This window comes from Globicephala melas, chromosome 1 (genome assembly GCF_963455315.2).
Source record: "Globicephala melas chromosome 1, mGloMel1.2, whole genome shotgun sequence".
In the NCBI taxonomy this organism is placed as follows: domain Eukaryota; kingdom Metazoa; phylum Chordata; class Mammalia; order Artiodactyla; family Delphinidae; genus Globicephala; species Globicephala melas.
Genome location: NC_083314.1, coordinates 73,901,858 through 73,924,840, shown reverse-complemented (window position 1 = coordinate 73,924,840; position 22,983 = coordinate 73,901,858). Strand labels below are relative to the sequence as shown.

The 22,983-nt window shown below is 41.3% G+C and overlaps 2 protein-coding genes across 2 annotated transcripts in view; one reads left to right on the top strand and one right to left on the bottom strand.

Annotated features, from left to right (window-relative positions):
• LOC138842599 (uncharacterized) overlaps positions 1-22,983 on the top strand; it is a 120,606-nt gene that overhangs the window by 25,852 nt on the left and 71,771 nt on the right. The gene's annotated exons all lie outside the window — the stretch shown is intronic.
• Positions 1,257-18,668, bottom strand: LOC115844697 (Fc receptor-like protein 1). Its single transcript, XM_060292166.1, is given in 13 exon segments — positions 1,257-1,339; positions 1,566-1,648; positions 2,845-2,872; positions 3,942-4,058; positions 4,405-4,569; positions 4,572-4,682; positions 4,826-4,941; positions 4,943-5,102; positions 11,839-11,985; positions 11,988-12,029; positions 12,032-12,106; positions 14,375-14,395; positions 18,638-18,668. Coding segments are annotated over 13 exon segments (1,179 nt in total).

Genomic DNA, 22,983 nt, shown 5'->3' with positions numbered 1-22,983 from the left:
TTTTTTGTGGTACGCGGGCCTCTCACTGTTGTGGCCTCTCCCATTGCAGAGCACAGGCTCCGGACGCGCAGGCTCAGCGGCCATGGCTCATGGGCCCAGCCGCTCCACGGCATGCGGGATCCTCCCAGACCGGGGCATGAACCTGTGTCCCCCGCATCGGCAGGCGGACTCCCAACCACTGCGCCACCAGGGAAGCCCCAAAAGCATTTTTGTATCATCAGTGAAGTCTTGAATTGATCAAGGTTCAGAAATTACTGATTTTTTAATGACAAAAATCACTTAGGTTACCTTTATTGAATATTAATTTAGTTTTTGACACGTTGTTTGGTTAAACACAAAATGATGTATGTATGGTTCAACAGTATTTCAGGATAAAGATTTTCAAATCTATAGAATTTTTAGACTAAGCATGCACTACAGTTTAGCTACGAACCTTCCATATGTCCATTGCTAAAAAAAGTATACGTGAGCCTCTAACATTACCTTGTACAATGACACTTTACTGTTATAATCAAATATTTTTATCCCTGTGGTGTGAGGAGATAAGGTAGGAGATAGACCATGAGATATCTTGTTTTTCCTAAGTGGCCATAATTTTAAAAATTTGAGCACCTGTCCCCAGAAGAAAGAGAGAAAGAGCATGGAGGAAAGAACAGGGATTCTAACCTTATCCCCCAGTATGCATCCCAGGGGGTTCTTCTGTGGAGACAAACATATGTGAGATTCCATTTAAAGTCCTTCATTAAATTAGTGTTAAAGGCTTCTTTCTGTCCTGTCTGTTTCCCATGGACTTACTTCCATTAATATTTTCTGCCTCACTTTTCTGCCTATCACAAATATGACTCCTTACTGTACAGAGGAAAACTAGTACCTAGGGGGAGTGAGGGTCCACCAGCCCCTCCTGGCATTTGTACCTCTCAGCATTTTTGTGTCTACCAGGTAAGGGATGGGACAACAGCCACAACTAGGCAGCTGTATTGGGGTGCTACAGGGAGTACATAGCTGGTACCGTCTCCAATGCTGCCATCTGACTGGGGAGTGAGATATACAGGAGGCCAAGTTAGCATCAGCACTGGCATCTACTCAAGATAGTTTCCAGACCAAAGGCCAATCTTCATATAAGGCACAGCAATGCTCATAGTCAGCTCCAAGAGCAGAAGCAGCAGCACCAAAGAACAGAGCCATGTTGCCATACACAGTCACTGATTATCCTCCCTGTTCCAGGAAAGACAAAAGTCAGAGACAAATTCACTCCCTCATGTCTCACCTGCTGCCGGTTGCTGTTCCTGCTGCACACAGTACACCAAAGAATAAACCTCATCCCCACTTACAGCATTCACTGAAAGAGAAAAAAGGAGGCATCGTGACATGACACAGTCCCTTCTTCCTGCCATTTAACTCACTCCATACCTACCACCTATCACAGCCATGAAGATAGATAAGTCATTTATTTGTAGAGGTAGCTGGGACACAGCAGGGTCAGATTTGGTTAATAGACGTCACCTTATTGCTTCTTCCCCAGCTTGGTCTGCCTACTTTGGCCCAGGTCATTTGGGAAGCCTCACCATTTTCATAGTTAGGGTGTAGCTGCTCTGGGGCTTGTGAGTTGAGGTAGGTGGATTCTTGGGGTACAGGGCTGGGAAGGCTCCTGCAAACACAGAAACACACGCTATCTATCTGGGATAGCATCCTAGATGTCCCAGACACAACTATCTGGGATTATGAGTAAAACACTGAAGGAGAGAAGCATGTTACAAAGTGTCCTGAATAGAATGCTAATTTATGGGGAAATCAGAAATCAGCACAGCTGTCTGATACAAGCCCTATACTTGCGTAGGGCATTGCAGAGTATCACTGGAGTATATATTCCACAAGTGTACGGTTCTTATTTGACAGCTTACTGTGGTATTGCCCACACGCAGAATAGTGCCATTCACATCATAAGTGCTCAGTAAATATTGAATGAAAAATTATTGATTCACTCCAGATGGAAACCGGTTGCTAAGCAGAACAAGCAGCTTGAGGAAGGGAAAGAAGAAAATGCTCTTGCATGTGCATCACTGAAAAAGTGCTATTCTGATTTGGAAAAAAATATGGTTTTTGTTGGCAAAAATAATAACAGTTTAAAATGTATCAACTAAACACTGATATCCCCCGATGGAAGTATTTTAAAAATCTTTTCCTTTTCTAACCAACAAGGACCTATCACATAACACAGGGAACAATACTCAGTATTTTGTAATAACCTATAAGGGAAAAGAATCTGAAAAAGAATATATAACTAAATCATTGTGCTGTACACCTGAAACTAACATGACATTGTAAATCAACTATACTTCAATAAAATAAAATCAAAAATAAATTTTAAAAAATCTTTTCCTCTTCTAAGGAACTTGATCAACAATTTTTCAGTATGTTTATTACTTATTCTCTGGCCTGCATTATGGAAATGTGTGTATATCTTAACTACTCTAGGATACTTAAAACTCTCAAGATCTCTCCATATTTTCATGCTTTCTAGCACTCAACAAAATGACTTACAGACTCTCAGATACTGGTTGATTGAATAAATGCACGAAACTGGTCAATATAATAGAACTGTCTTATTCTGTAGATTTAGTGAGGGAGACAAATTAGGAAAAATGATGAAAGGATTTAAATTAATTAGTTAATATATAAAAGAAGAGGAATAGCAAATGAAGTTACCAGTGGAAGAACACTGGAGTAGCAGTTTTGCATATGACAAAATATGGAAAAAAGCTCATGAGAGAGAACAATTCAAAAAATTGTTTGAAATAGATTTTTCTACATTAACTGTGCACACAGAGATAGCAGAGGTCTCACCTGAGTGGATCCCTGGCTGAACGACTTCCTGCAAGTCAAACAAATGAACATACATGTCAATGAGGGAACTCTCTTTTTCAGTGCTTTCATACAGCCCCTGTGCAGGGAATGTGCCTTGTTCCAGGATGCCCATTGCAAGATGTCACTGTGTGCTCAGAGGACATCCTGGCAATTATTTGGGCAGATCCTTCATATTGCAGATGAAGAGATTTAGGTCCAGAATAGTTAAGCGAGCTTCCCAAAGACAGTTAATACCAGAATTGGACTTGAGCCCAAGGCTCTGTACCCACATACCTATAACATTTTTGGGTTTTGGTTTTAGAACCATACGACCTAATCCTATCATGACAAAAGGCACTTCCATAGACACAGTATAGTTGGGGTGACGTCTCCAAAGATGCCCAAAAAGCTTGGAATTTAAGTAAGAATCTCACATTGTCCTCTCTTGCCCCATCTCCAACTTGCTCAATGGAGAACAGGAAACCAAGATTAAACATACAAATAAATAGGTAATAATCAATTGTAATAACGTGTGAAGTTATTGGTACTCTGAGGAAGCATAATAGAAGAGAATTGTAAGCTGTGTGGTCAGGTGAAGGCTCTTGGAGAAAATGACATTTAAGCCGAAAAGTGAGAAACACTCAGCAAAAAGCATATGTCTGGATGTGTGGGTAAATATTTCAGGGAGAAGAAAAACCATGTGACAATATTCTAAGGCAAATAAGAATTAGTGCAATGACTTTACCTGGGAGATTGTCAGTATAGCTGGAACTGCTAACTGTATTTCTCTTCTAAGTGGCTGATTAGTTATTTTAAGTAGTTACATTTTTGTATAAAAATTAAACCACAGAAGTACAAGGTATCAGTTTAACCTCAATTGATAATATGTGGGGATGAAGGGCTTTACTAAAAACTTTCACTACTTTAATAGGTGTCATTCCATGTGCTGGGGCAGTGGGGATGGCTATGAGCAGATCTATAGGCAAGGTGGCTAATGGGATATATTATCCTTATTAGTATATATGTCACAAATCTTGCCTTATCTCAGTGAAAACAAAGGTCACAGTAACAAAATACCAATCTCTATAAATACAAACCTATTTTTCTCTTGAGCCAGCAGCAAAATAATAGGGCCATAGTGGTGGGACCAGAGATGCCAAGCAGCACCTCCATGACTCCTGAAGTAAGAACTTCTTTTCTGTCCTCCGTAGGCACTGAAGGGAGAGACCTATACATGAGCTGCCAAGGAAAAGGGCTTGGGCTTGGAGAGCAGATATCTTGAGTGTGGGTTGAGGAAAGGTCTGCTCTTCCTGGGGGAGTTGGGGAGGTAGGACTTACTTATGCACCTAGGGACTTGCAGCTTATCACATTGTTGAGAGAAGAGAGGCACCAGTTTTGGTGTCCCCCATGCCCCCTCGGATATATCTCCCAGGACAGGACTACCCATAGAAGCCTCATCTTGGGTAGCATATCACCAGAAACTTTGTGGGGTCAGCAAAACTCTCCCAGAATGCTGAGAAAGAGACATTGACCGAAGTAGTTCCACAGCATGAGCTATACCTATGATATTGAGTGGTACCACCTCACTGCACTGGGCCACCAGGCCATTGTTGGCCTCACAGTAGTAGTTTCCATAATGTTCTGCAGTCAGAGAGAGGTTGAAAGTCACTCCTCCTCCAGAGGGAGCTGAGCTGCTCCCCAGGGCGACATCCTCATGATAAAACTGTACAGGATCGAGGGAGAGCCTCTCCAGACCTCGCAGTGAAGCTCCACCACATCCCCCAACACAGCCTGGGCCCCAGGAGCCCTGAGGGTGAGGACAGGGTGAGACACTGGAACTGAGAGAGACAGTAGACTGTCAGAGGGGGTCTCTGATGATGACAGACTCACAATCCCTTCACACAGAGGCTCAGCGCCAGTTAACTTCCTCAGGGTGCCCCAGGGGAACATGCTGGCTGAGCAGAAAGGCAGTGGAACTTACTTCTGACAGTGATACTCACCAGCTCACTGAGCCTGGGGCCATAGCCATTGTCCTCCGCACAGTAATATTGCTCAGAGTCACTCTCCCTCACCACAGAGATCCCAAACGTCACCGTCAGTCTTCATTTCCAGGTTTAAACCCAGGGCCCCTTTGTACCAGAAGAAGGTGATATCTCCTGTGCCCCCAGTGACCAAGCAGACAAGAACCAGCTTTTCTCCCTCCATCATGTATCCACCTGGAGGTTGTATCTCCAAGCTCACATTACTGATGGGGAGTCCTACATGAACACAAGATGACACAGGAAGGCCCTGAGTAGGGAGGGTTTCAGGGACAGGGTATGTGTGACAGTCCTGAGAGCAAAGGCCTCTGGTGAAGTCAACAGCTTATATTGTTTAAAGGTGGGGCAGGGAGCTAGTGGGCAAAGGGGGTCCTGCTGATTTGGAATTGGCATTGGTTGGGTTGATGGTGGTAGGGTAAGAAAGACATCATAATATTCCCATGGAGGCTACAGTGTCTTCTCCCTGCCTAGGACAGTGTGATACCCAGAACGCTGATCTCTCAAACTCCCATTTTTCAAGGCACAATAGTGTAATTTTTACAAGCCTAGGTTACAAATCACACTGTCTGGGTTTGAACGTTGGTTCCAACTCTTCTTGTGCATGCTTGATCAAATTACTTAACTTCTCTGAGACTCAATTTCCCATCTGGAAAATGGAGAAGATAATGACAGTTATCTCCTACAGTTGTGATGCTTCAATTAAACAACATGTGGGTCAGATTGGTTCAAGATGACGGAGTAGAAGGACATACACTCACTCCCTCTTGCAAGAGCACTGGGATCACAACTAACTGCTGAACAATCATTGACAGAAAGACACTGGAACTCTCTAAAAAAAATACCTCACATCCAAAGACAAAAGAGAAGCCACAATGAGATGGTAAGAGGGTCATAATCACAATAAAATCAAATCCCATTATGCTGGGTGGGTGACTCACAAACTGGAGAACAATTATACCACAGAAGCCCACCCACCAGAGTAAAGGTTCTGAGCTCCACATCAGGCTTCCCAACCTGGGGTTCTGGCCACAGGAGGAGGAATTCCCAGAGAATCAGACTTTCAAGACTAGTGGGATTTGATTGCAGGACTTTGACAGGACTGGGGGGAAAAGAGACTCTACTCTTGGAGGGCACACACAAAGTAGTGTGCTCATCAGGACCTGGGAGAAGGAGCAGTGACCCCATAGAAGACTGAACCAGACCTATATGCTAGTGTTGGAAGGTATCTTGCAGAGGCAGGGGGTGGTTGTAGCTCACTGTGGGGACAAGGACACTGGCAGCAGAAGGTCTGGGAAGTACTCCTTGGCATGAGCCCTCCCAGAGTCCACCATTAGCCTCACCAAATAGCCTGTAGCCTCCAGTGCTGGGTTGCCTCAGGCCAAACAACCAATGGGGAGGGAACTCAGCCCCACCCATCATTGGACAAGTGGATTAAAATTTTACTGAGCTCTGCCCACCAGAGCAATACCCAGCTCTACCAACCACCAGTCCCTCCCATCAGGGAGCTTGCACAAACCTCTTAGATAGTCTCATCCAGCAGAGGGCAGACAGCAGAAGCAAGAAGAACTACAGTCCTACAGCCTGTGGAACAAAAACCACATTCACAGAAAGGCAGACAAAATGAAAAGGCAGAGGGCTATGTACCAGATGAAGGAACAAGGCAAAACCCCAGAAAAACAACTAAATGAAGTGGAGATAGGCAACCTTCCAGAAAAAGAATTCAGAATAATGATAGTGAAGATGATCCAGGACCTCGGAAAAAGAATGGAGGCAAAGATCAAGAAGATGCAAGAAATGTTTAACAAAGACCTAGAATAATTAAAGAACAAACAAACAGAGATGAACAATACAATAACTGAAATGAAAAACACACTAGAAGGAATCAATAGCAGAATAACTGAGGCAGAAGAACGGATAAATGACCTGGAAGGCAGAATGGTGGAATTCACTGCCATGGAACAGAATAAAGAAAAAGGAATGAAAAGAAATGAAGACAGCCTAAGAGACCTCTCAACAACATTTAAAGCACCAAAATTCACATTATAAGGGTCCCAGAAGAAGAAGAGAGAGAGAAAATATTTGAAGAGATTATAGGTGAAAACTTCCCTAACATGGGAAAGGAAATAGCCACCCATGTCCAAGAACTGCAGAGAGTCCCAGGCAGGATAAACCCAAGGAGAAACACGCTGAGACAATAGTAATCACACTGACAAAAATTAAAGACAAAGAAAAATTATTAAAAACAACAAGGGAAAAATGACAAATAACATACAAGGGAACTCCCATAAGGTTAACTGCTGATTTCTCAGCAGAAACTCTACAAGCCAGAAGGGAGTGGCATGATATATTTAAAGTGATGAAAGGGAAGAACCTACAACCAAGATTACTCATTCAGCGAGGATCTCATTCAGATTCGATGGAGAAATCAAAAACTTTACAGACAAGAAAGACTTAAGAGAATTCAGCACCACCAAACCAGCTCTACAACAAATGCTAAAGGAACTTCTCTAAGTGGGAAACACAATAGAAGAAAAGGATCTACAAAATCAAACCCAAAACAATTAAGAAAATGGTAATAGGAATATACATGTCGATAATTACCTTAAATGTAAATGGATTAAATGCTCCAACCAAAAGACACAGGCTCGCTGAATGGATACAAAAACAAGACCCATATATATGCTGTCTACAAGATACCCACTCCAGACGTAGGCACACATACAGACTGAAAGTGAGGGGATGGATAAAGGTATTCCATGCAAATGGAAATCAAAAGAAAGCTGGAGTAGAAATACTCATATCAGATAAAATAGACTTTAAAATAATGTTACAAGAGACAAGGAAGGACACCACATAATGATCAAAGGATCAATCCAAGAAGAAGATATAACAATTATAAATATATATGCACCCAACATAGGAGCACCTCAATACATAAGGAAACTGCTAACAGGTATAAAAGAGGAAATAGACAGTCACACAATAATAGTGGGGGACTTTAATACCTCACTTATAACAGTGAACAGATCATCCAGATGAAAATTAATGAGGAAACACAAGCTTTAAATGACACAATAGACCAGATAGATTTAATTGATATTTATAGGACATTCCATCCCAAAACAGCAGATTACACTTTCTTCTCAAGTGCACGTGGAACATTCTCCAGGATAGTTCACATCTTGGGTCACAAATCAAGCCTCAGTAAATTTAAGAAAATTGAAATCACGTCAAGCATCTTTTCCAACCACAATGCTATGAGATTAGAAATAAATTACAGGGAAAGAAAATGTAAAAAACACAAACACATGGAGGCTAAACAATATGTTACTAAATAACCAAGATCACTGAAGAAATCAAAGAGGAAATCAAAAAATACCTAGAGACAAATGACAACAAAAACAAGATGATCCAAAACCTAGGGGATAGAGCAAAAGCAGTTCTAAGAGTGAAGTTTATAGCAGTACAATCCTACCTCAAGAAACAAGAAAAATCTCAAATAAACAATCTAAACTTACACCTAAAGTAACTGGAGAAAGAAGAAGAAACAAAACCCAAAGTTAGTAGAAGGAAAGAAATCATAAAATTTTAAAGATCAGAGCAGAAATAAATGAAATAGAAACAAAGATCAATAAAACTAAAAGCTGTTTTTTTGATAAACAAAACTGATAAAATATAGCCAATAAGAATTAGATTAGAAATGAAATAATTTCTAATAATCAATGATTAGAAATGAAAAAGAAGTTACAATGGACACCACAGAAATACAAAGGATCATAAGAGACTACTACAAGCAACTCTATGCCAATAAAATGGACAACCTGGGAGAAATGGACAAATTCTTAGAAGGGTATAACCTTCCAAGACTGAACCAGGAAGAAATAGAAAATATGAACATGCCAATCAAAAGTAATGAAATTGAAACTGTAATTAAAAATCTTCCAACAAATAAAAGTCCAGGACCAGATGGCTTCACAGGTGATTTTATCAAACATTTAGAGAAGAGCTAATACCCTTCTCAAACTCTTACCAAAAAATTGCAGAGCAAGGAACACTCCCAAATTCATTCTACAAGGCCACCCTGACCCTGATACCAAAACCAAAGATACTACCAAAAAAGAAAATTACAGACCAATATCACTAATGAATATAGATGCAAAAGTGCTCAACAAAATATAAGCAAACAGAATCCAACAACACATTAAAAGGATCATACACCATGATCAAGTGGGACTTTTCCCAGAGATGCAAGGATTCTTCAATATATGCAAATCACTCAGTGTGACACACCATATTAACAAATTGAAGGAGACAATCCATATGATCATATCAATGGATGAAGAAAAAGCTTTTGACAAAATTCAACACCTATATATGATAAAAGCTCTCCAGAACGTGGGCATACAGGGGACCTACCTCAACATAATAAAAGGTATATACGACAAACCCACAACAAACATCATTCTCAACAGTGAAAAACTGAAAGCATTTCCTCTAAGATCAGGAACAAGACAAGGATGTCCACTCTCACCACTATTATTCAACATAGTTTTGGAAGTCCTAGCCACGGCAATCAGAGAAGCAAAAGAAATAAAAGGAATACAAATTGGAAAAGAAGATGTAAAACTGTCACTGTTTGCAGATGACATGATACTATACATAGAGACTCCTAAAGATGCCACCAGAAAACTACTAGAGCTAATGAATGAATTTGGTAAAGTTGCAAGATACAAAATTAATGCACAGAAATCTCTTGCATTCCTATACACTAACAATGAACGACCAGAAAGAAAAATTAAGGAAACAATCCCATTCACCACTGCAACAAAAAGAATAGAATACCTAGGAATAAACCTATCTAAGGAGGTAAAAACCCTGTACTCAGAAAACTATAAGACACTGATGAAAGAAATCAAAGATGACACAAACAGATGGAGAGGTATACCACATTCTTGTATTGGAAGAATCAATATTGTGAAAACGACTATACTACCCAAAGCAATCTACAGATTCAATGCAATCCCTATCAAATTACCAATGACATTTTTTTACAGAACTAGAACAAAATATCTTAAAATTTGTAACACCATACACAAAAATAAACTCAAAAGGATTAAAGACCTTGATATAAGACCAGACACTAAAACTCTTAGAGGAAAACATAGGAAAAACACTCTTTGACATAAATCACAGCAAGATCTTTTTTGACCCACCTCCTAGAGTAATGGAAATAAAAACAAAAATAAACAAATGGCACCTAATGAAACTTAAAAGCTTTTGCATAGCAAAGGAAACTGTAAACAAGACAAAAAGACAACCCTCAGAATGGGAGAAAATATTTGCAAATGAATTGATGGACAGAGGATTAATCTCCAAAATATATAAACAGCTCACGCAGCTCAATATTAAAAAACAACCAACCTAATCAAAAAATGGGCAGAAGACCTAAGTAGACATTTCTCCAAAGAAGGCATGGCCAAGAGGGAAAATCTGCTCAACATCACTAATTATTAGAGAAATACAAATCAAAACTACAATGAGGTATCACCTCACACTGGTTAGAATGGGCATCATCAGAAAATCTACAGACAACAAATGCTGGAGAGGGTGTGGAGAAAAGGGAACCCTCTTGCACTGTTGGTGGGAATGTAAATTGCTATAGCCACTATGGAGAACAGTATGGAGGTTCCTTAAAAAACTAAAAATAGAACTACCATATGACCAGCAATCCCACTACTGGGCATATACCCAGAGAAAACCATAATTCAAAAAGACACATGCACCCCTATATTCTTTGCAGCACTATTTACAATAGCCAGGTCATGGAAACAACCTAAATGCCCATTCACAGACTAGTAGATAAAGAAGATGTGGTACATATATACAGTGGAATAACAAGGAACAAAATTGGTTCACTTGTAGAGACATGGATGGACCTAGAGAGTATCATACAGAGTGAAATAAGTCAGAAAGAGAAAAACAAATATCGTATATTAACACATATATGTGGAACCTAGAAAAATGGTAGAGATGAACCAGTTTTCTAGGCAGAAATTGAGACACAGATGTAGAGAACAAACTTATGGACACCAAGGGGGGAAAGCGGTGGGCAGGGTGGGTGGGTGGGATGAACTGGGAGATTGGGATTGACATGTATACACTGATGTGTATAAAATAGATAACTAATAAGAACCTGCTGTATAAAAAATAAAATAAAATAAAATTCAAAAAAAAAAGTAAAAACAACATGTGTGAATCACTAGAACAGGGCCTATGGCATATGAACTGTCCAGAGGTTTTTTGTAGTGGTCTAGGTTCACGGAGTTGAGTTTTGAGGAAGTCTGGGAAAGCCCAGCTTTCGGAATGTATTAGCAATTGCTTTATGGTATCATGGCTACGTCTTTGTCTGAGAGTGGGAGAGGATGTCAGAAACGTCAACCATGTTATATGGAATAACACGGTTCAGAATCACAAAACACCCTCATTCCTTTTTATCTGTCAAAATCAGACCTCAGCTTCTCTTCCATAAGCCCTTCCTCCATAGCCTTTTCCTCAAGGCCTCCTCTTACCGCCTCAGTCAGATTTCTCCCTTCTTTGTAGTTTCTATTAACAGTCGACCTTTATGACACCACCAATTTCACCCTAGTTGTTTAGGAGGCCAGTTAGGCATCAGCTTCTCATAGTCAGGGACAATATATTATGCAGCTATTTCCTCCACACCCTCCAGCACAGTGATGACACACGGTAAGGGCTTCCTAAAAATTCTTTTGTTTGCTTGAATGCGAATAGCAAGGATAAGGGAAGACCCCTTAAGAACTTTGATAAAAAGAAGCTCAGGTACATGTCTCAAACAGCATCCATGCATGCAGGAGCAGAACGCAACAGTCAGGGAAGACCAGCCTCGTACCTCTGCCCTTCTCAGCCCACCCCAGCAGAGGCCCCCACCGGAACTCACTGTGTACTTGGATCTGGACTCTGCAGCTCCTTTTGACTCCGAGTGGTGTTGCCTTTGCTTGACACCAGTAGGACCCTGAGTCTTCCCTCCACACAGCAGGAATCCAGAGCTCTGGGATGCTGTCCCAGTCCAGCCCTAGGGCCTGCCATCTTTGTAGAAGTAGAACTGGAGCTGAACATCTAACTTCTGTGGAAGGGCTGGATCTCACAGGCCAGGGTCATTGACTTCCCCTCTATGGGCTGAGAGGGGCTGAGTATCAGGAAGAGCTCTAGAGGGAAGAGTTAAACACATATTCTAGGGCAATGGGGTTCAGAGATCCTGATGGGTGGCACTTTGTGTTCTCAGCATTTGCTCTCAGCAAGACTCAAAGGTCCAGCTCATTGGACATGCAGACCACTTCTCACATTACCGCCCTGCCTCGACATGGCACATGGGCTTTCAACTGCTCACCCCCAGCACCTCCTGCCCCTGTGCAGCATCACTTCCTTCTACAAGGCAACCCTTACCTTTGACTTGGTTAATACTCTTTGAAGTTTCTATCCATGGACTGAAAACACTTTTGGAGACAATGCAGGGATACTGATGACTGTCACTAGAGTTGGCATTGGAGATGGTGAAGCTTGAAGTTTTAGGAAAATATATTTCATTCATCCTTGTTATAAGCCATATTGGTCATTTTCTTCTGTTCCCATTCCCCTGATGTCTCAGACCCATGCTATCTCTTTCAGAGATAGAATATGAGACATGGAGAATCAGTCTGGGAAATACTCAGAGGAACTCTATTTGTTCCGTACTGTTTCTCTCCTGCCCCTTTTATTGCTATTCCTAATGGAAGGAAGAGGCATGCATTTGTCTAGAAATACCCTGCATCCATACATCCACATGGCCCAGATCCCTTGATCTGGGACCTCTATACAAACCCCTATAGGAAGCATGTATCCCTTTTTGGCCATAGGGGTTCTTTTCCGGATGAATTAAAGATGAGTAAAGTTGTGTTCTGCTTTCATCTCATCTCCTTATCTATCCCAGTTGCAGCAGACCATGAAACATTGAAAGCCCTGATTGCATTTGCTCTCGGGGCATTTGTTTATCCAACCCTCAGAGCCTCTGTTCTTTTGGAAGTTTTAAGAGTATTCCTAAGAAAAGCCTCTTTGTCTCCTCATCAGATGAAAATGCTAAGTGTTCTAGATCACTGAGGGGTGATTCCCAGTCCAGTATCTATAATCTCCAAGCCTTCCAACTGGAATGCTTTACCCTAGGACTTTTAAAAATTCAGTTGAACTGTGGTACCAAAATATTTGCCCTGTGCTGAGGCCTGGAATACCCTGTGCATTAATCACTTTCTCTCCTTGGAAAACTGTAGTCCCCAGAGGACTGAGGAGCAGCACAGCTTTGGGTGCATAGCAGAAAAAGTGAATAAAAGAGGCATCTAGGCACCTGTAACCCACTCTTTTGAATGGGTCTGGGGTGGGGATGGAATAGGACACTGGACAGGGCAGTTTGCATGGGTCCAGAGCTCAGTCTTGCAGCTTGGAGCTTGTTTCAGAAAATTCTCAGTCATAGAGACTACCTGGCAAATTCCTGGTGGCAGAAGCTTTGTTTCTTCATCCTGGATGTGGCTTTGGACTTTTGCTTAGGCTATGACTGGTCAGGCACATTTGCAGAGTAAAAGCAGAGCCAAGCACAAGGTATCATGGAATTAACATAAGGCATGAGTTAGACTTGGATAAACATCAGGTGAGGAAACCAGAAGCCTGAGTTGGTTCAGAGCATCTCTTGTCGTAGGAATTCCAAACCCTGTGTTCCTAGTTGCACATGCAGCCTGTGTTGAAGTAGCAGGATAATCTCTTTTAACCCTGTGCTTATTATTTTAAGCACAAGAGAGCAGTCCTCATATATATTAGATTTAAACATACTTCAGTGGATGATTCCTTCTGGGGGAAAATTTCCTCCTCTCCTCATCTGGTACAAGTAAGACTGAATCAGGAGCAAACTAATGAAGTAAGTTTGCATAAATCAGAATCTAAGAGAGAAAACGCACCGGGGTAACAATGTGGCTGCAGAGCAAGGCCGAAAACAGGAAGAAGGCAGCAGTCTACAGTTTGTACATGGCCCACGCATTGACTGTAATGTTGTTCTCCGTGGAGGCGTGACTTTGGCATTTTTTCCAACACTTCTGGTGGAGTACCCAGCTGGGAGTACACAGGGGCCTTGGAGCCCTTCTGCCAGAGGGCAGAGATTTTTCTATAACATCAACCTTCAGCACCCCCTGACTTCCTTGTGCAACCCTCCCTAAGCTGGGACGTCCCAGAAAAAAAAAGATTGTAGTCTTGAGAAGGTCAGAGCAAGATCTGCTCCATCAGCTGAGCATGTACATGTCACGTGCAGAGACTGCTGTGAACACAAGCACCCTGGGCCCAAGGGGGCTGCTGTCATCTGTATACTGGATATCAAACAGCTATCCACAGGCCTCCTGCACTGGCTCAAGTGACAAGATACCTGCAGACCTTGAAGAAGAAAAGGAAGTGCAACTCACCAGTTGCTTCACAGAGTGGAGCTGGGAGAGAATTTAGCAGAGATCAGTACAGGGCAGCAAATCCCAAACATACCCAAAGTTTAACTCCCACGAAGCTTTCCCAACAACGCACCGTCCTTCTTTTGTGCCCTTCCTCTCTTTTTTCTCTCTTTCCCTCTCTTTTTCTCTTTTCCCCTTCCTATCTTCTTATTTTCTCCCCCTTCCCTACCCTGCTTCCTTCCTCCTTTCTCTCTGTTCCTTTCCCCACATTCCACATCAATCACCTGCCTACAAAATGACACAGAGTTCTGTTTTATGATTGTAATTTACAATAACTTCTCTCACCGTGGTTATGAGATGGTACCTTTGTTGTATAACTACTTAGCCGCTCCCTTCCTCAAGCCCATCATCCTCATTCCCTCTCTCAAAAGTCTGATGATCCAGCTCTAGACTTGCTGACTCATGGTAACAGCAGTCAGGCAAGGAGGGTGGACAGGCTTATGCTCAAGACATGACACCCTTTTATTTAACAACTTCAGGGCAGAGGAGGCTTAGGTCCAGAGAAGGACTTCAGATTTCTCCAAAGATTCTCTCTTATCCCAAGGATTTGACCATAATATTATGGCATAATGGTCAAGAAAAGAAAATCCTGGGGAAAACGCAGCCTTTGTAGCCAGATGACATAGACTTGAATCCTGACTCTTTCTCTTACAAGCTGTGTGACTCTGGGAAAAATGCTTTACCTCTCTGTGCTTTAGTTTTCTGTAAAATGGAGATAATAATAGACCTACCTCACATAGTTTTGTGAAGATTAAATGAATTGATATCCACAAAATGCTTAGAAGAATGCCTGAAATTTATCTAGCATTTAATAAATATTATCTCACTATTATTATCTATTTTAGTTCAGTTCAGTCTGAGATGCCTACTGTTTATATTAAATGTTTATTTGAGGGCTTCCCTGGTGGTGCAGTGGTTGAGAGTCCGCCTGCCGATGCAGGGGACACAGGTTTGTGCCCCGGTCCGGGAAGATCCCACATGCCGCGGAGCGGCTGGGCCCGTGAGCCATGGCGGCTGAGCCTGAGTGTCTGGAGCCTGTGCTCCGCAACGGGAGAGGCCACAGCAGTGAGAGGCCCGCGTACAGCAAAAAAAAAAAAAAAAAAAAAAAAAAAGTTTATTTGAATAATCAGTTCCTCAGGAAGGAGAAGGGAATCAATGAGGGCTAGCATGAAAATCACATTTTATTTATTCATCCATACTACAAATAATTTTGAATGCCTACTATATGCCAGACATTGTACATTACACTTAGTTTGCAGGAATGAACATGAATGACAATCTTTTCTGTCAAGGAATTTACATTATAGTGGGAGAGAGCCAATCAAAAAAATATATATGTAACATGATTTTAGAGAATGGTCAATGCTCTAAGAAAAATACAGTAGAAAAATAAGTTACAGAGTATCTTGGGATGGTCTTGACTATTTAGATATATGTCAATTGAGTAGAAACATGAATGAAATTAGAGAACAGGCCTTCTGAATATTTGGGAAATAGCATTCCTGGCAGAGAAACAGCAAGCGCAAAGACCTTGAGAAGGAATGAGCTTGTCCAAGGAAGAATGAGAAGGCAGGTACACTGGGAACTGACTAGGTGAGGGGAACAGTGGTTGATACTGGTGTGTGAGAAGTAAGCAGGGGCCAGTCACAGAAGGCTTTGTGGGCTTGGTAATAGCTTTGGATTTTGTTCATGATGTAATGGAGAGCGATGGACAGTTCTGACTTAATTTGCATTTGTAGAATCATTCTTCCACTGTAGAAAGGACAGACTACAGACATGCAAGAGTAGCAGGGAGAACATTAGTGGGAGTTTAGTCTGGAAGAGTGAGGATGGTGGCTCAGGCTAGGCAGTATTGGTGCTGTGAAGGGGACAGATCTCAGTATATATTCAGAAGTAGAATCAATAGGAATTACTTATGGATTGGATATAAAGTGTCAAAGACAGAGAGGAATTAAATATAACTCCTAGATTTTTGGCCATAGCAACCAGAAGAATGGTGGTGACATTTACAAAAATGGAGAAGTGGTGGGGAGAAATAGGTTAAGTCCTATGGTGATGGTGATTCACGTGGAAGATCAAAGGATCTGTTAGGACATGTTGAGTTTAAAATGCACATTAGACAGTTGAATGGCAGTTGAATATATGAAAGGTGTTCAAAGGTGGGATCGAAGTTGGATAAATAAGCTTGATTTTAAGCTGTTTAAACTTAAAGTGACTGAAGTGTATAACTTAGGGAATGAGTATGGATGGAGAAGAGAAGTCTACGTACCAATCTTGAGAAACTCAAACATTTCAAGGTCAGTAAAGCAGCAGGTATTAAGTTAGAAAGAATACCAGCAGAATACAGTATTTAGAAGCCAAGTGAAAAAGTATTTCCAGGAGAGGGAATGATCAACTTATGTCAAATACCCCTGAGATACTGAATAAAATGAGAAATAAAAATTGAATCCTGGGTGAGGCAACATAGAGGTAGTTGATGATATTAACAAGAGCAGTTTCAGTGGAGTGGTGAGGACAAAGATTGATTGAAGTGGATTCAATAAAGGATAAGGAAGAACAATAAGGACCTAAAACAGTTTAGCAGTTTCCAGGGGTTAGGAATGAGGGAGGAGTTGACTCTAAAGGGATTGAGGGCATGAAGGAATTTTTGAAGTGATGGAAATCTTCTGTATTTTGATCGTGGTGGTAGTCATATGACGCTAAATCTTTGTCAAAAATCATAGACGTTGCATCAAAAAAGTGTATCTTACTGTAATGTAAATTAAAAATGAATTTTAAAAAGAAAGGATGGGAGGAGATCAAGTAAAGATAATGACTCACTGAAAACTATAAAAGGATGTGCAGAATGGTGAAGCAAACGGAGGTCACATTTCTATTATTTTAAGATAGAAGATATTATCGCATATTTGTACACTCATAGGAATAATCCAGGATGGAGAAATATTTTGATGATGGAGCAAGGGAGTCTGGGACCCAATGCACAAGTGGAGAGCCCTGTCTTCAATTCGGATGAGGGAAAATATATCCATAATAGGGAGAGAAAAGGCAGAGTATGTAAATGCAGAGGTGGACAGGTTGATAAATACAGCCGTATAAAGATGAGGAAATTTTCTTTCGATTGCTTTTATTTTTCTCACGTTATAAACTAAGAGTAAGAAGAGAAAAGTTTGAGGAGAAAGGAGTGGGTATGAGGAAGTGGTCATCAAGAATGGAAGAGCAGGGCTTCCCTGGTGGCGCAGTGGTTGGGAGTCCGCCTACCGATGCAGGGGACACGGGTTCGTGCCCCGGTCCGGGAAGATCCCACATGCCACGGAGAGGCTGGGCCCGTGAGCCATGGCCGCTGAGCCTGCGCATCCGGAGCCTGTGCTCCGCAACGGGAGAGGCCCGCGTACCGCTAAAAAAAAAAAAAAGAATGGAAGAGCATTGACTCTGAAAGAATAGGAGGATTGCATGGCACCCGAGATTGGTGGTCCTACATTTAAAGAAAGATACGTCAGCAGGATTGTACCTTTTGCTTAGAGTCACATTCAGCTGCTTAGGCACAGGTGTGAAGCATGCAGAAAAGTGTGCTAGTCAGAAAAGTGCTATGGGGAAGAGGGATGAAGGTATATCCAAGGGGAGTATTGTGATAAACTACAGAATCTAAGTACTGTGAGAAGTGAGGACATGGAGTGTAGTAATTTGACAGTGGAAACCTAAGCCTGGGGAGGGGAAGACATGTTGAATATGGAGCATTAGAGAAAGTGAGCTGGAAATACAATGTAGTCGGGTAGGGAGGTGGATGCTGAAGTCAAATATTTTGGAAGTGGGACCGTCGTTGGTAATGATAAGTTCTAGGGTTTGATGGTAGAAATGGGGAAGTCAAGGAAGGATATAGGAAAATCATGTTGATTATAAGAAGGGCAAGGAACTGAGAGGCCAATTTGTTGTTTGAATTATCTTTGTGGCTATCGAAGCCACCAAGAACAAAGTCAGAATCAAAAGTGGAAAGAAAGAGAACACTTCCTATGAGATAAAAACTAAAAGGATAGTTTTCTTCCAAAATCTGGCTTTCCAGTGTCTATGACTTTCTGCCCAACTCTAAGCCCTCAGTGGGAAGTAAAGATCTGAGCGTGCCTGACCATTGCCTGGCAGAAACTTAGTCCTGAGAAGTTCCAATGCTCTTCAGGAAGCCGGGCACCAGGGAATGGAAACCCATACCCTTTTCTGAGTTGTCCTACTCACCACAGATCAACAGCAAGCGCCTCAGCAGCATGAGGACCGGGTCAGGGGACTGGAACTGGAGGTGCTCTCTCATCAAAAAAAGAATTCACCTTAGAATCGGGAGGCAGTGGCTTGTCAGAGGTTTGAGGAAGTCGGGATCAGAAGTCACACAATTGAAAGCACACATTTACAGAGATAGAAGAAGGAACAAGAGCCTTCTGATGGCCAATCTCTATTTCCTCAGCTCTGGAGGCCAAGAAAATTAAATATAATCCTGTTTATAGTTTGGTTCTATTTCCAAAATGTGAAGATAATGCATGTTAGTATATCAGCTCCTTCTTCAAGAACACAGGTAGCTCAAAGGAAGTTTCCCAAAGGCAGTTTCTGACTTTGATGAACATCTCATCAGGCAGTGGTTCTGCTGAAATTCAGATGGCATGTCTGTCATCTTTGATAAAGATGTCTCCTCGACCATATCTAATCAGCACATCCTTTTGTCTCACAGCAGTCTCTATCGTCACGCTATGTACAAGAGTCAGTAAGGCGGGGACCGATGGGCTGTCACCCAGGTTATGTGTAATGTCTGACAGTTGTTACACAGGATGATTTTCAGGGTCAAGCTATCCATAAAATACTAGCTTGAATATTTAAACGTTCACAGTGTACCAATAAGTGAGCATGAAACAGCTGAAAAATAAAATCATGGGAAATTACAACCTGGGCAACATTTATAAGTGAAATACAGGAAACAGGCATATGCAAATTATCTTCTGGGCATTTGGGGTCAGTTCACCATTATCACTAACCCTGGCGCTTGCAATATTGTTCCCCCCCCTCACCCGAAATCAGGATATTTATAATCTCTTCCATTTCTTCCTTGAGCACCTGTGGCTACCAGTTCTCCACACTTGAAGCCTGTATTTAATTCTGATTGTGGATTAGAGGGGAATAAGACATCTTAATTTTCAACATTTCTTGAATCTTTGAGTATCTAGGCATAAGAATGTGTAGAAGCTAAGATATTAAGGACCTGGGAAGAGGCTATTCAGTAATGACTTCCAAGTCCAGATATCCAGTCCGAAGAGGAAGACTGAGAAAAGAAACAAACGGTCTTGTAATAACCTAAATGGGAGAAGAATTTGAAAAAGAATAGATATATGTTTATGTATAACTGAATCACTTTGAAACTAACACAACATTGTAAATCAACTATAGTTCAATATAAAATAAAAACTTTAAAAAAGAAAGAAACAAATGGTCAGTGATGTGCAAAGCTGGAGGAAAGAGGGAGCAATGTTGGGGACCAGACCAAAGACCCCTAGGAAATTGCCAAAAACAGGAAAAGTGTGCCACAGCTTTGTTTATTGACTTGGGAAAGCCTGTGTGGGGACGAGTTTGATTGGTTTAAAGTTTCAGGGCCAAGGCATAAAACTCAATGAGAAATGTGGAACCCTCTAAACTCAGAGCATAAGGGTATGTTTCTGCATATACTGTGCTGTTTAACACCTTTTCCTGTGCTCATGTGTGTGCCTTCACAATTTCTTCAGATTAAAATATCTGTTCCAGTATGGAGGTTCCTTAAAAAACTACAAATAGAACTACCATATGACCCAGCAATCCCACTACTGGGCATATACCCTGAGAAAACCATAATTCAAAAAGAGTCATGTACCAAAATGTTCATTGCAGCTCTATTTACAAGAGCCCGGAGATGGAAACAACCTAAGTGTCCATCGTCGGATGAATGGATAAAGAAGATGTGGCACATATATACAATGGAATATTACTCAGCCATAAAAAGAAATGAAACTGAGCTATTTGTAATGAGGTGGATAGACCTAGAGTCTGTCATACAGAGTGAAGTAAATCAGAAAGAGAAAGACAAATACCGTATGCTAACACATATATATGGAATTTAAGGGAAAAAAATGTCATGAAGAACCTAGGGGTAAGACAGGAATAAAGACACAGACCTACTAGAGAATGGACTTGAGGATATGGGGAGGGGGAAGGGTAAGCTGTGACAAAGAGAGAGAGAGGCATGGACATATATACACTACCAAATGTAAGGTAGATAGCTAGTGGGAAGCTGCCGCATAGCACAGGGAGATCAGCTCAGTGCTTTGTGACCGTCTGGAGGGGTGGGATAAGGAGGGTGGGAGGGACGGAGATGCAAGAGGGTAGAGATATGGGAACATATGTATATGTATAACTGATTCACTTTGTTATAAAGCAGAAACTAACACACCATTGTAAAGCAATTATACTCCAATAAAGATGTAAAAAAAAAAATCTGTTCCTCCTTCTCCATGGGTTTAAAGATTGCATTATTTATCAAGTTCTCACACTTTTATTTTTATAACATTAATACATACATATATACCAAGAAATGGAACACGCCTTTAAGTTATGCAATACTATAATGAAATGAAAAACCATGAACCCACTCACAAAGATTCTAGTGAAGTAAATGGGGATAAGAGCTGATTCAGGAGGTGGTAAGTGAACAGGTGCACCACTAGAAAGGAGAGGAATGTGAAATCCTCTGGGGGAAATCACTGGGGCTCCAACATCAGGATACGAATTTACACAAGAAGATGCTTCTGTTGGGAAATCAGCACCTGTTGCTCCATGGAGCAGTGATGAGGGCACAGAGGTGATTTGAACTCAAATGCAATAGTTTGGAGAGTGAAGTAACAGAGCACAATGCAGAGAAAAGATCTGCAATGCTCATGGGTTATATCTAACAAACCCCACTTTCTGCAGGGGAAACTGTGATGGTTAATGTTCCATGTCAACTTGTCTGGGCTATAGTGCCCAGATGCGTGGTCAAAAACAGGAATCTTCATTCCCATATATTACAGATGAAGAAAATGTGGTCCATAGAGGAGAAGAAATTTGTTTCAAGTCACTGTAATAGATTGGATTACTACTTTCAACTATTGGCTCCCTACCTATAAGAGAATTATATATGCTTTCTCATTGTCAGGTGACTTGCTCAAGTATCCTTTGGGAGAAGTGAACATCCCTGATTCACTGGCTTTTGGCTTGGCTATGGGACCTGCCAAAGTGATGTAAATGTACAAGGTACTTGCTGCATCCATTCAGACACTTCATTGAGGTTTCATGGTTTGATTTGACTGCTCCTTCAACACACTTCCTAGAATGAGATGACAGAGGAAACTTGAACCCAGCCCACAGCCTGTAGCTAAGCCCAGCTGAGCCCAGAAAAACCTCAGCTGACCTGCAACCCTCAGTTAGCCTGGGCAAGAAATAAAAGTTTACATTGTAAGTCATGAGATATCAATATGGTTTATTACCATAGCAAACGCTAACACAGTCACACAACAGATTTGTGGCTGGGTACTACTAATATGCATTGTCAATTTGATTTCATCTTCAAATTAATATTACTCATTTACTTATTGGATCTCTGCTCTGGACTGTTAGGAGTACACACCCTCTATTCCTCTGTTTTCATAAAAGGAAGAGATTTTCTGTCCATACTTCAGGAAGAATATTATCAAGGAGATGTGATTTATTTGATTGATAAATTTAGGAGAAGCAATTGAGCGAGCTTGCCCTAGTGCCACCTGGGTTTTCTCTTTGTGCTACCAGACTTCTCCATGCTCTAATCTGCCACTGTCCATACAAAAGGAGTCTGTCCCTGTTGCAGAGGCCGATAAGTGTCTAAACTGCGTGTGGCTGGCGTGGTAAATCTGCCTAGTACAGCAGTGAGTTATCAGAGAACCCACTGAGGTCACACAACTGAAGTCACTTCCTCCAAAGTACTTTTTATTGGTGAGAAAGCTGAAGTTTGATTCCCTCTGCATGACTCTTGCTACTCTCAGTTTGTTCCAAAATTGGGTGAGTAAGAAAGGGGTATTACTTATTGGTCTCTAAAAATGGTAATATGTGCCATGCACTGTACTGCATGCTGGGTTTACAGTGATTTTTTTTTTAAAGACATGTTTAAGTGCCAGGAACCCACAGTATAGTAGAGAAGAGAGATATATAAGCAAACAAAACACAATGAAGTGATTAACATGATGACTGGAATAGTCATGGGTATAGAGGTAACAGAGTAGAGAGTCTAATTGAACTTATATCAGGAAAGGGGTGGGGTAAGGGAATTAAGCAAACCTTTCTAGAGGATGTGATGTGTAAGCTGAATTTCCAAGAATGAGTAGTAGTTCAGCTAGCTTCTAGGTAGGGAAGAACATTCTAAACACACAAAATCATCAAGTCATGAGTAGTGAGGCATTTTTGCTGAGATATTTGTAGTTTGATTTTTATTTATTTATTTAATTTATTTTTGGCTGCGTTGGGTCTTCATTGCTATGCACGGGCTTTCTCTAGTTGCGGTG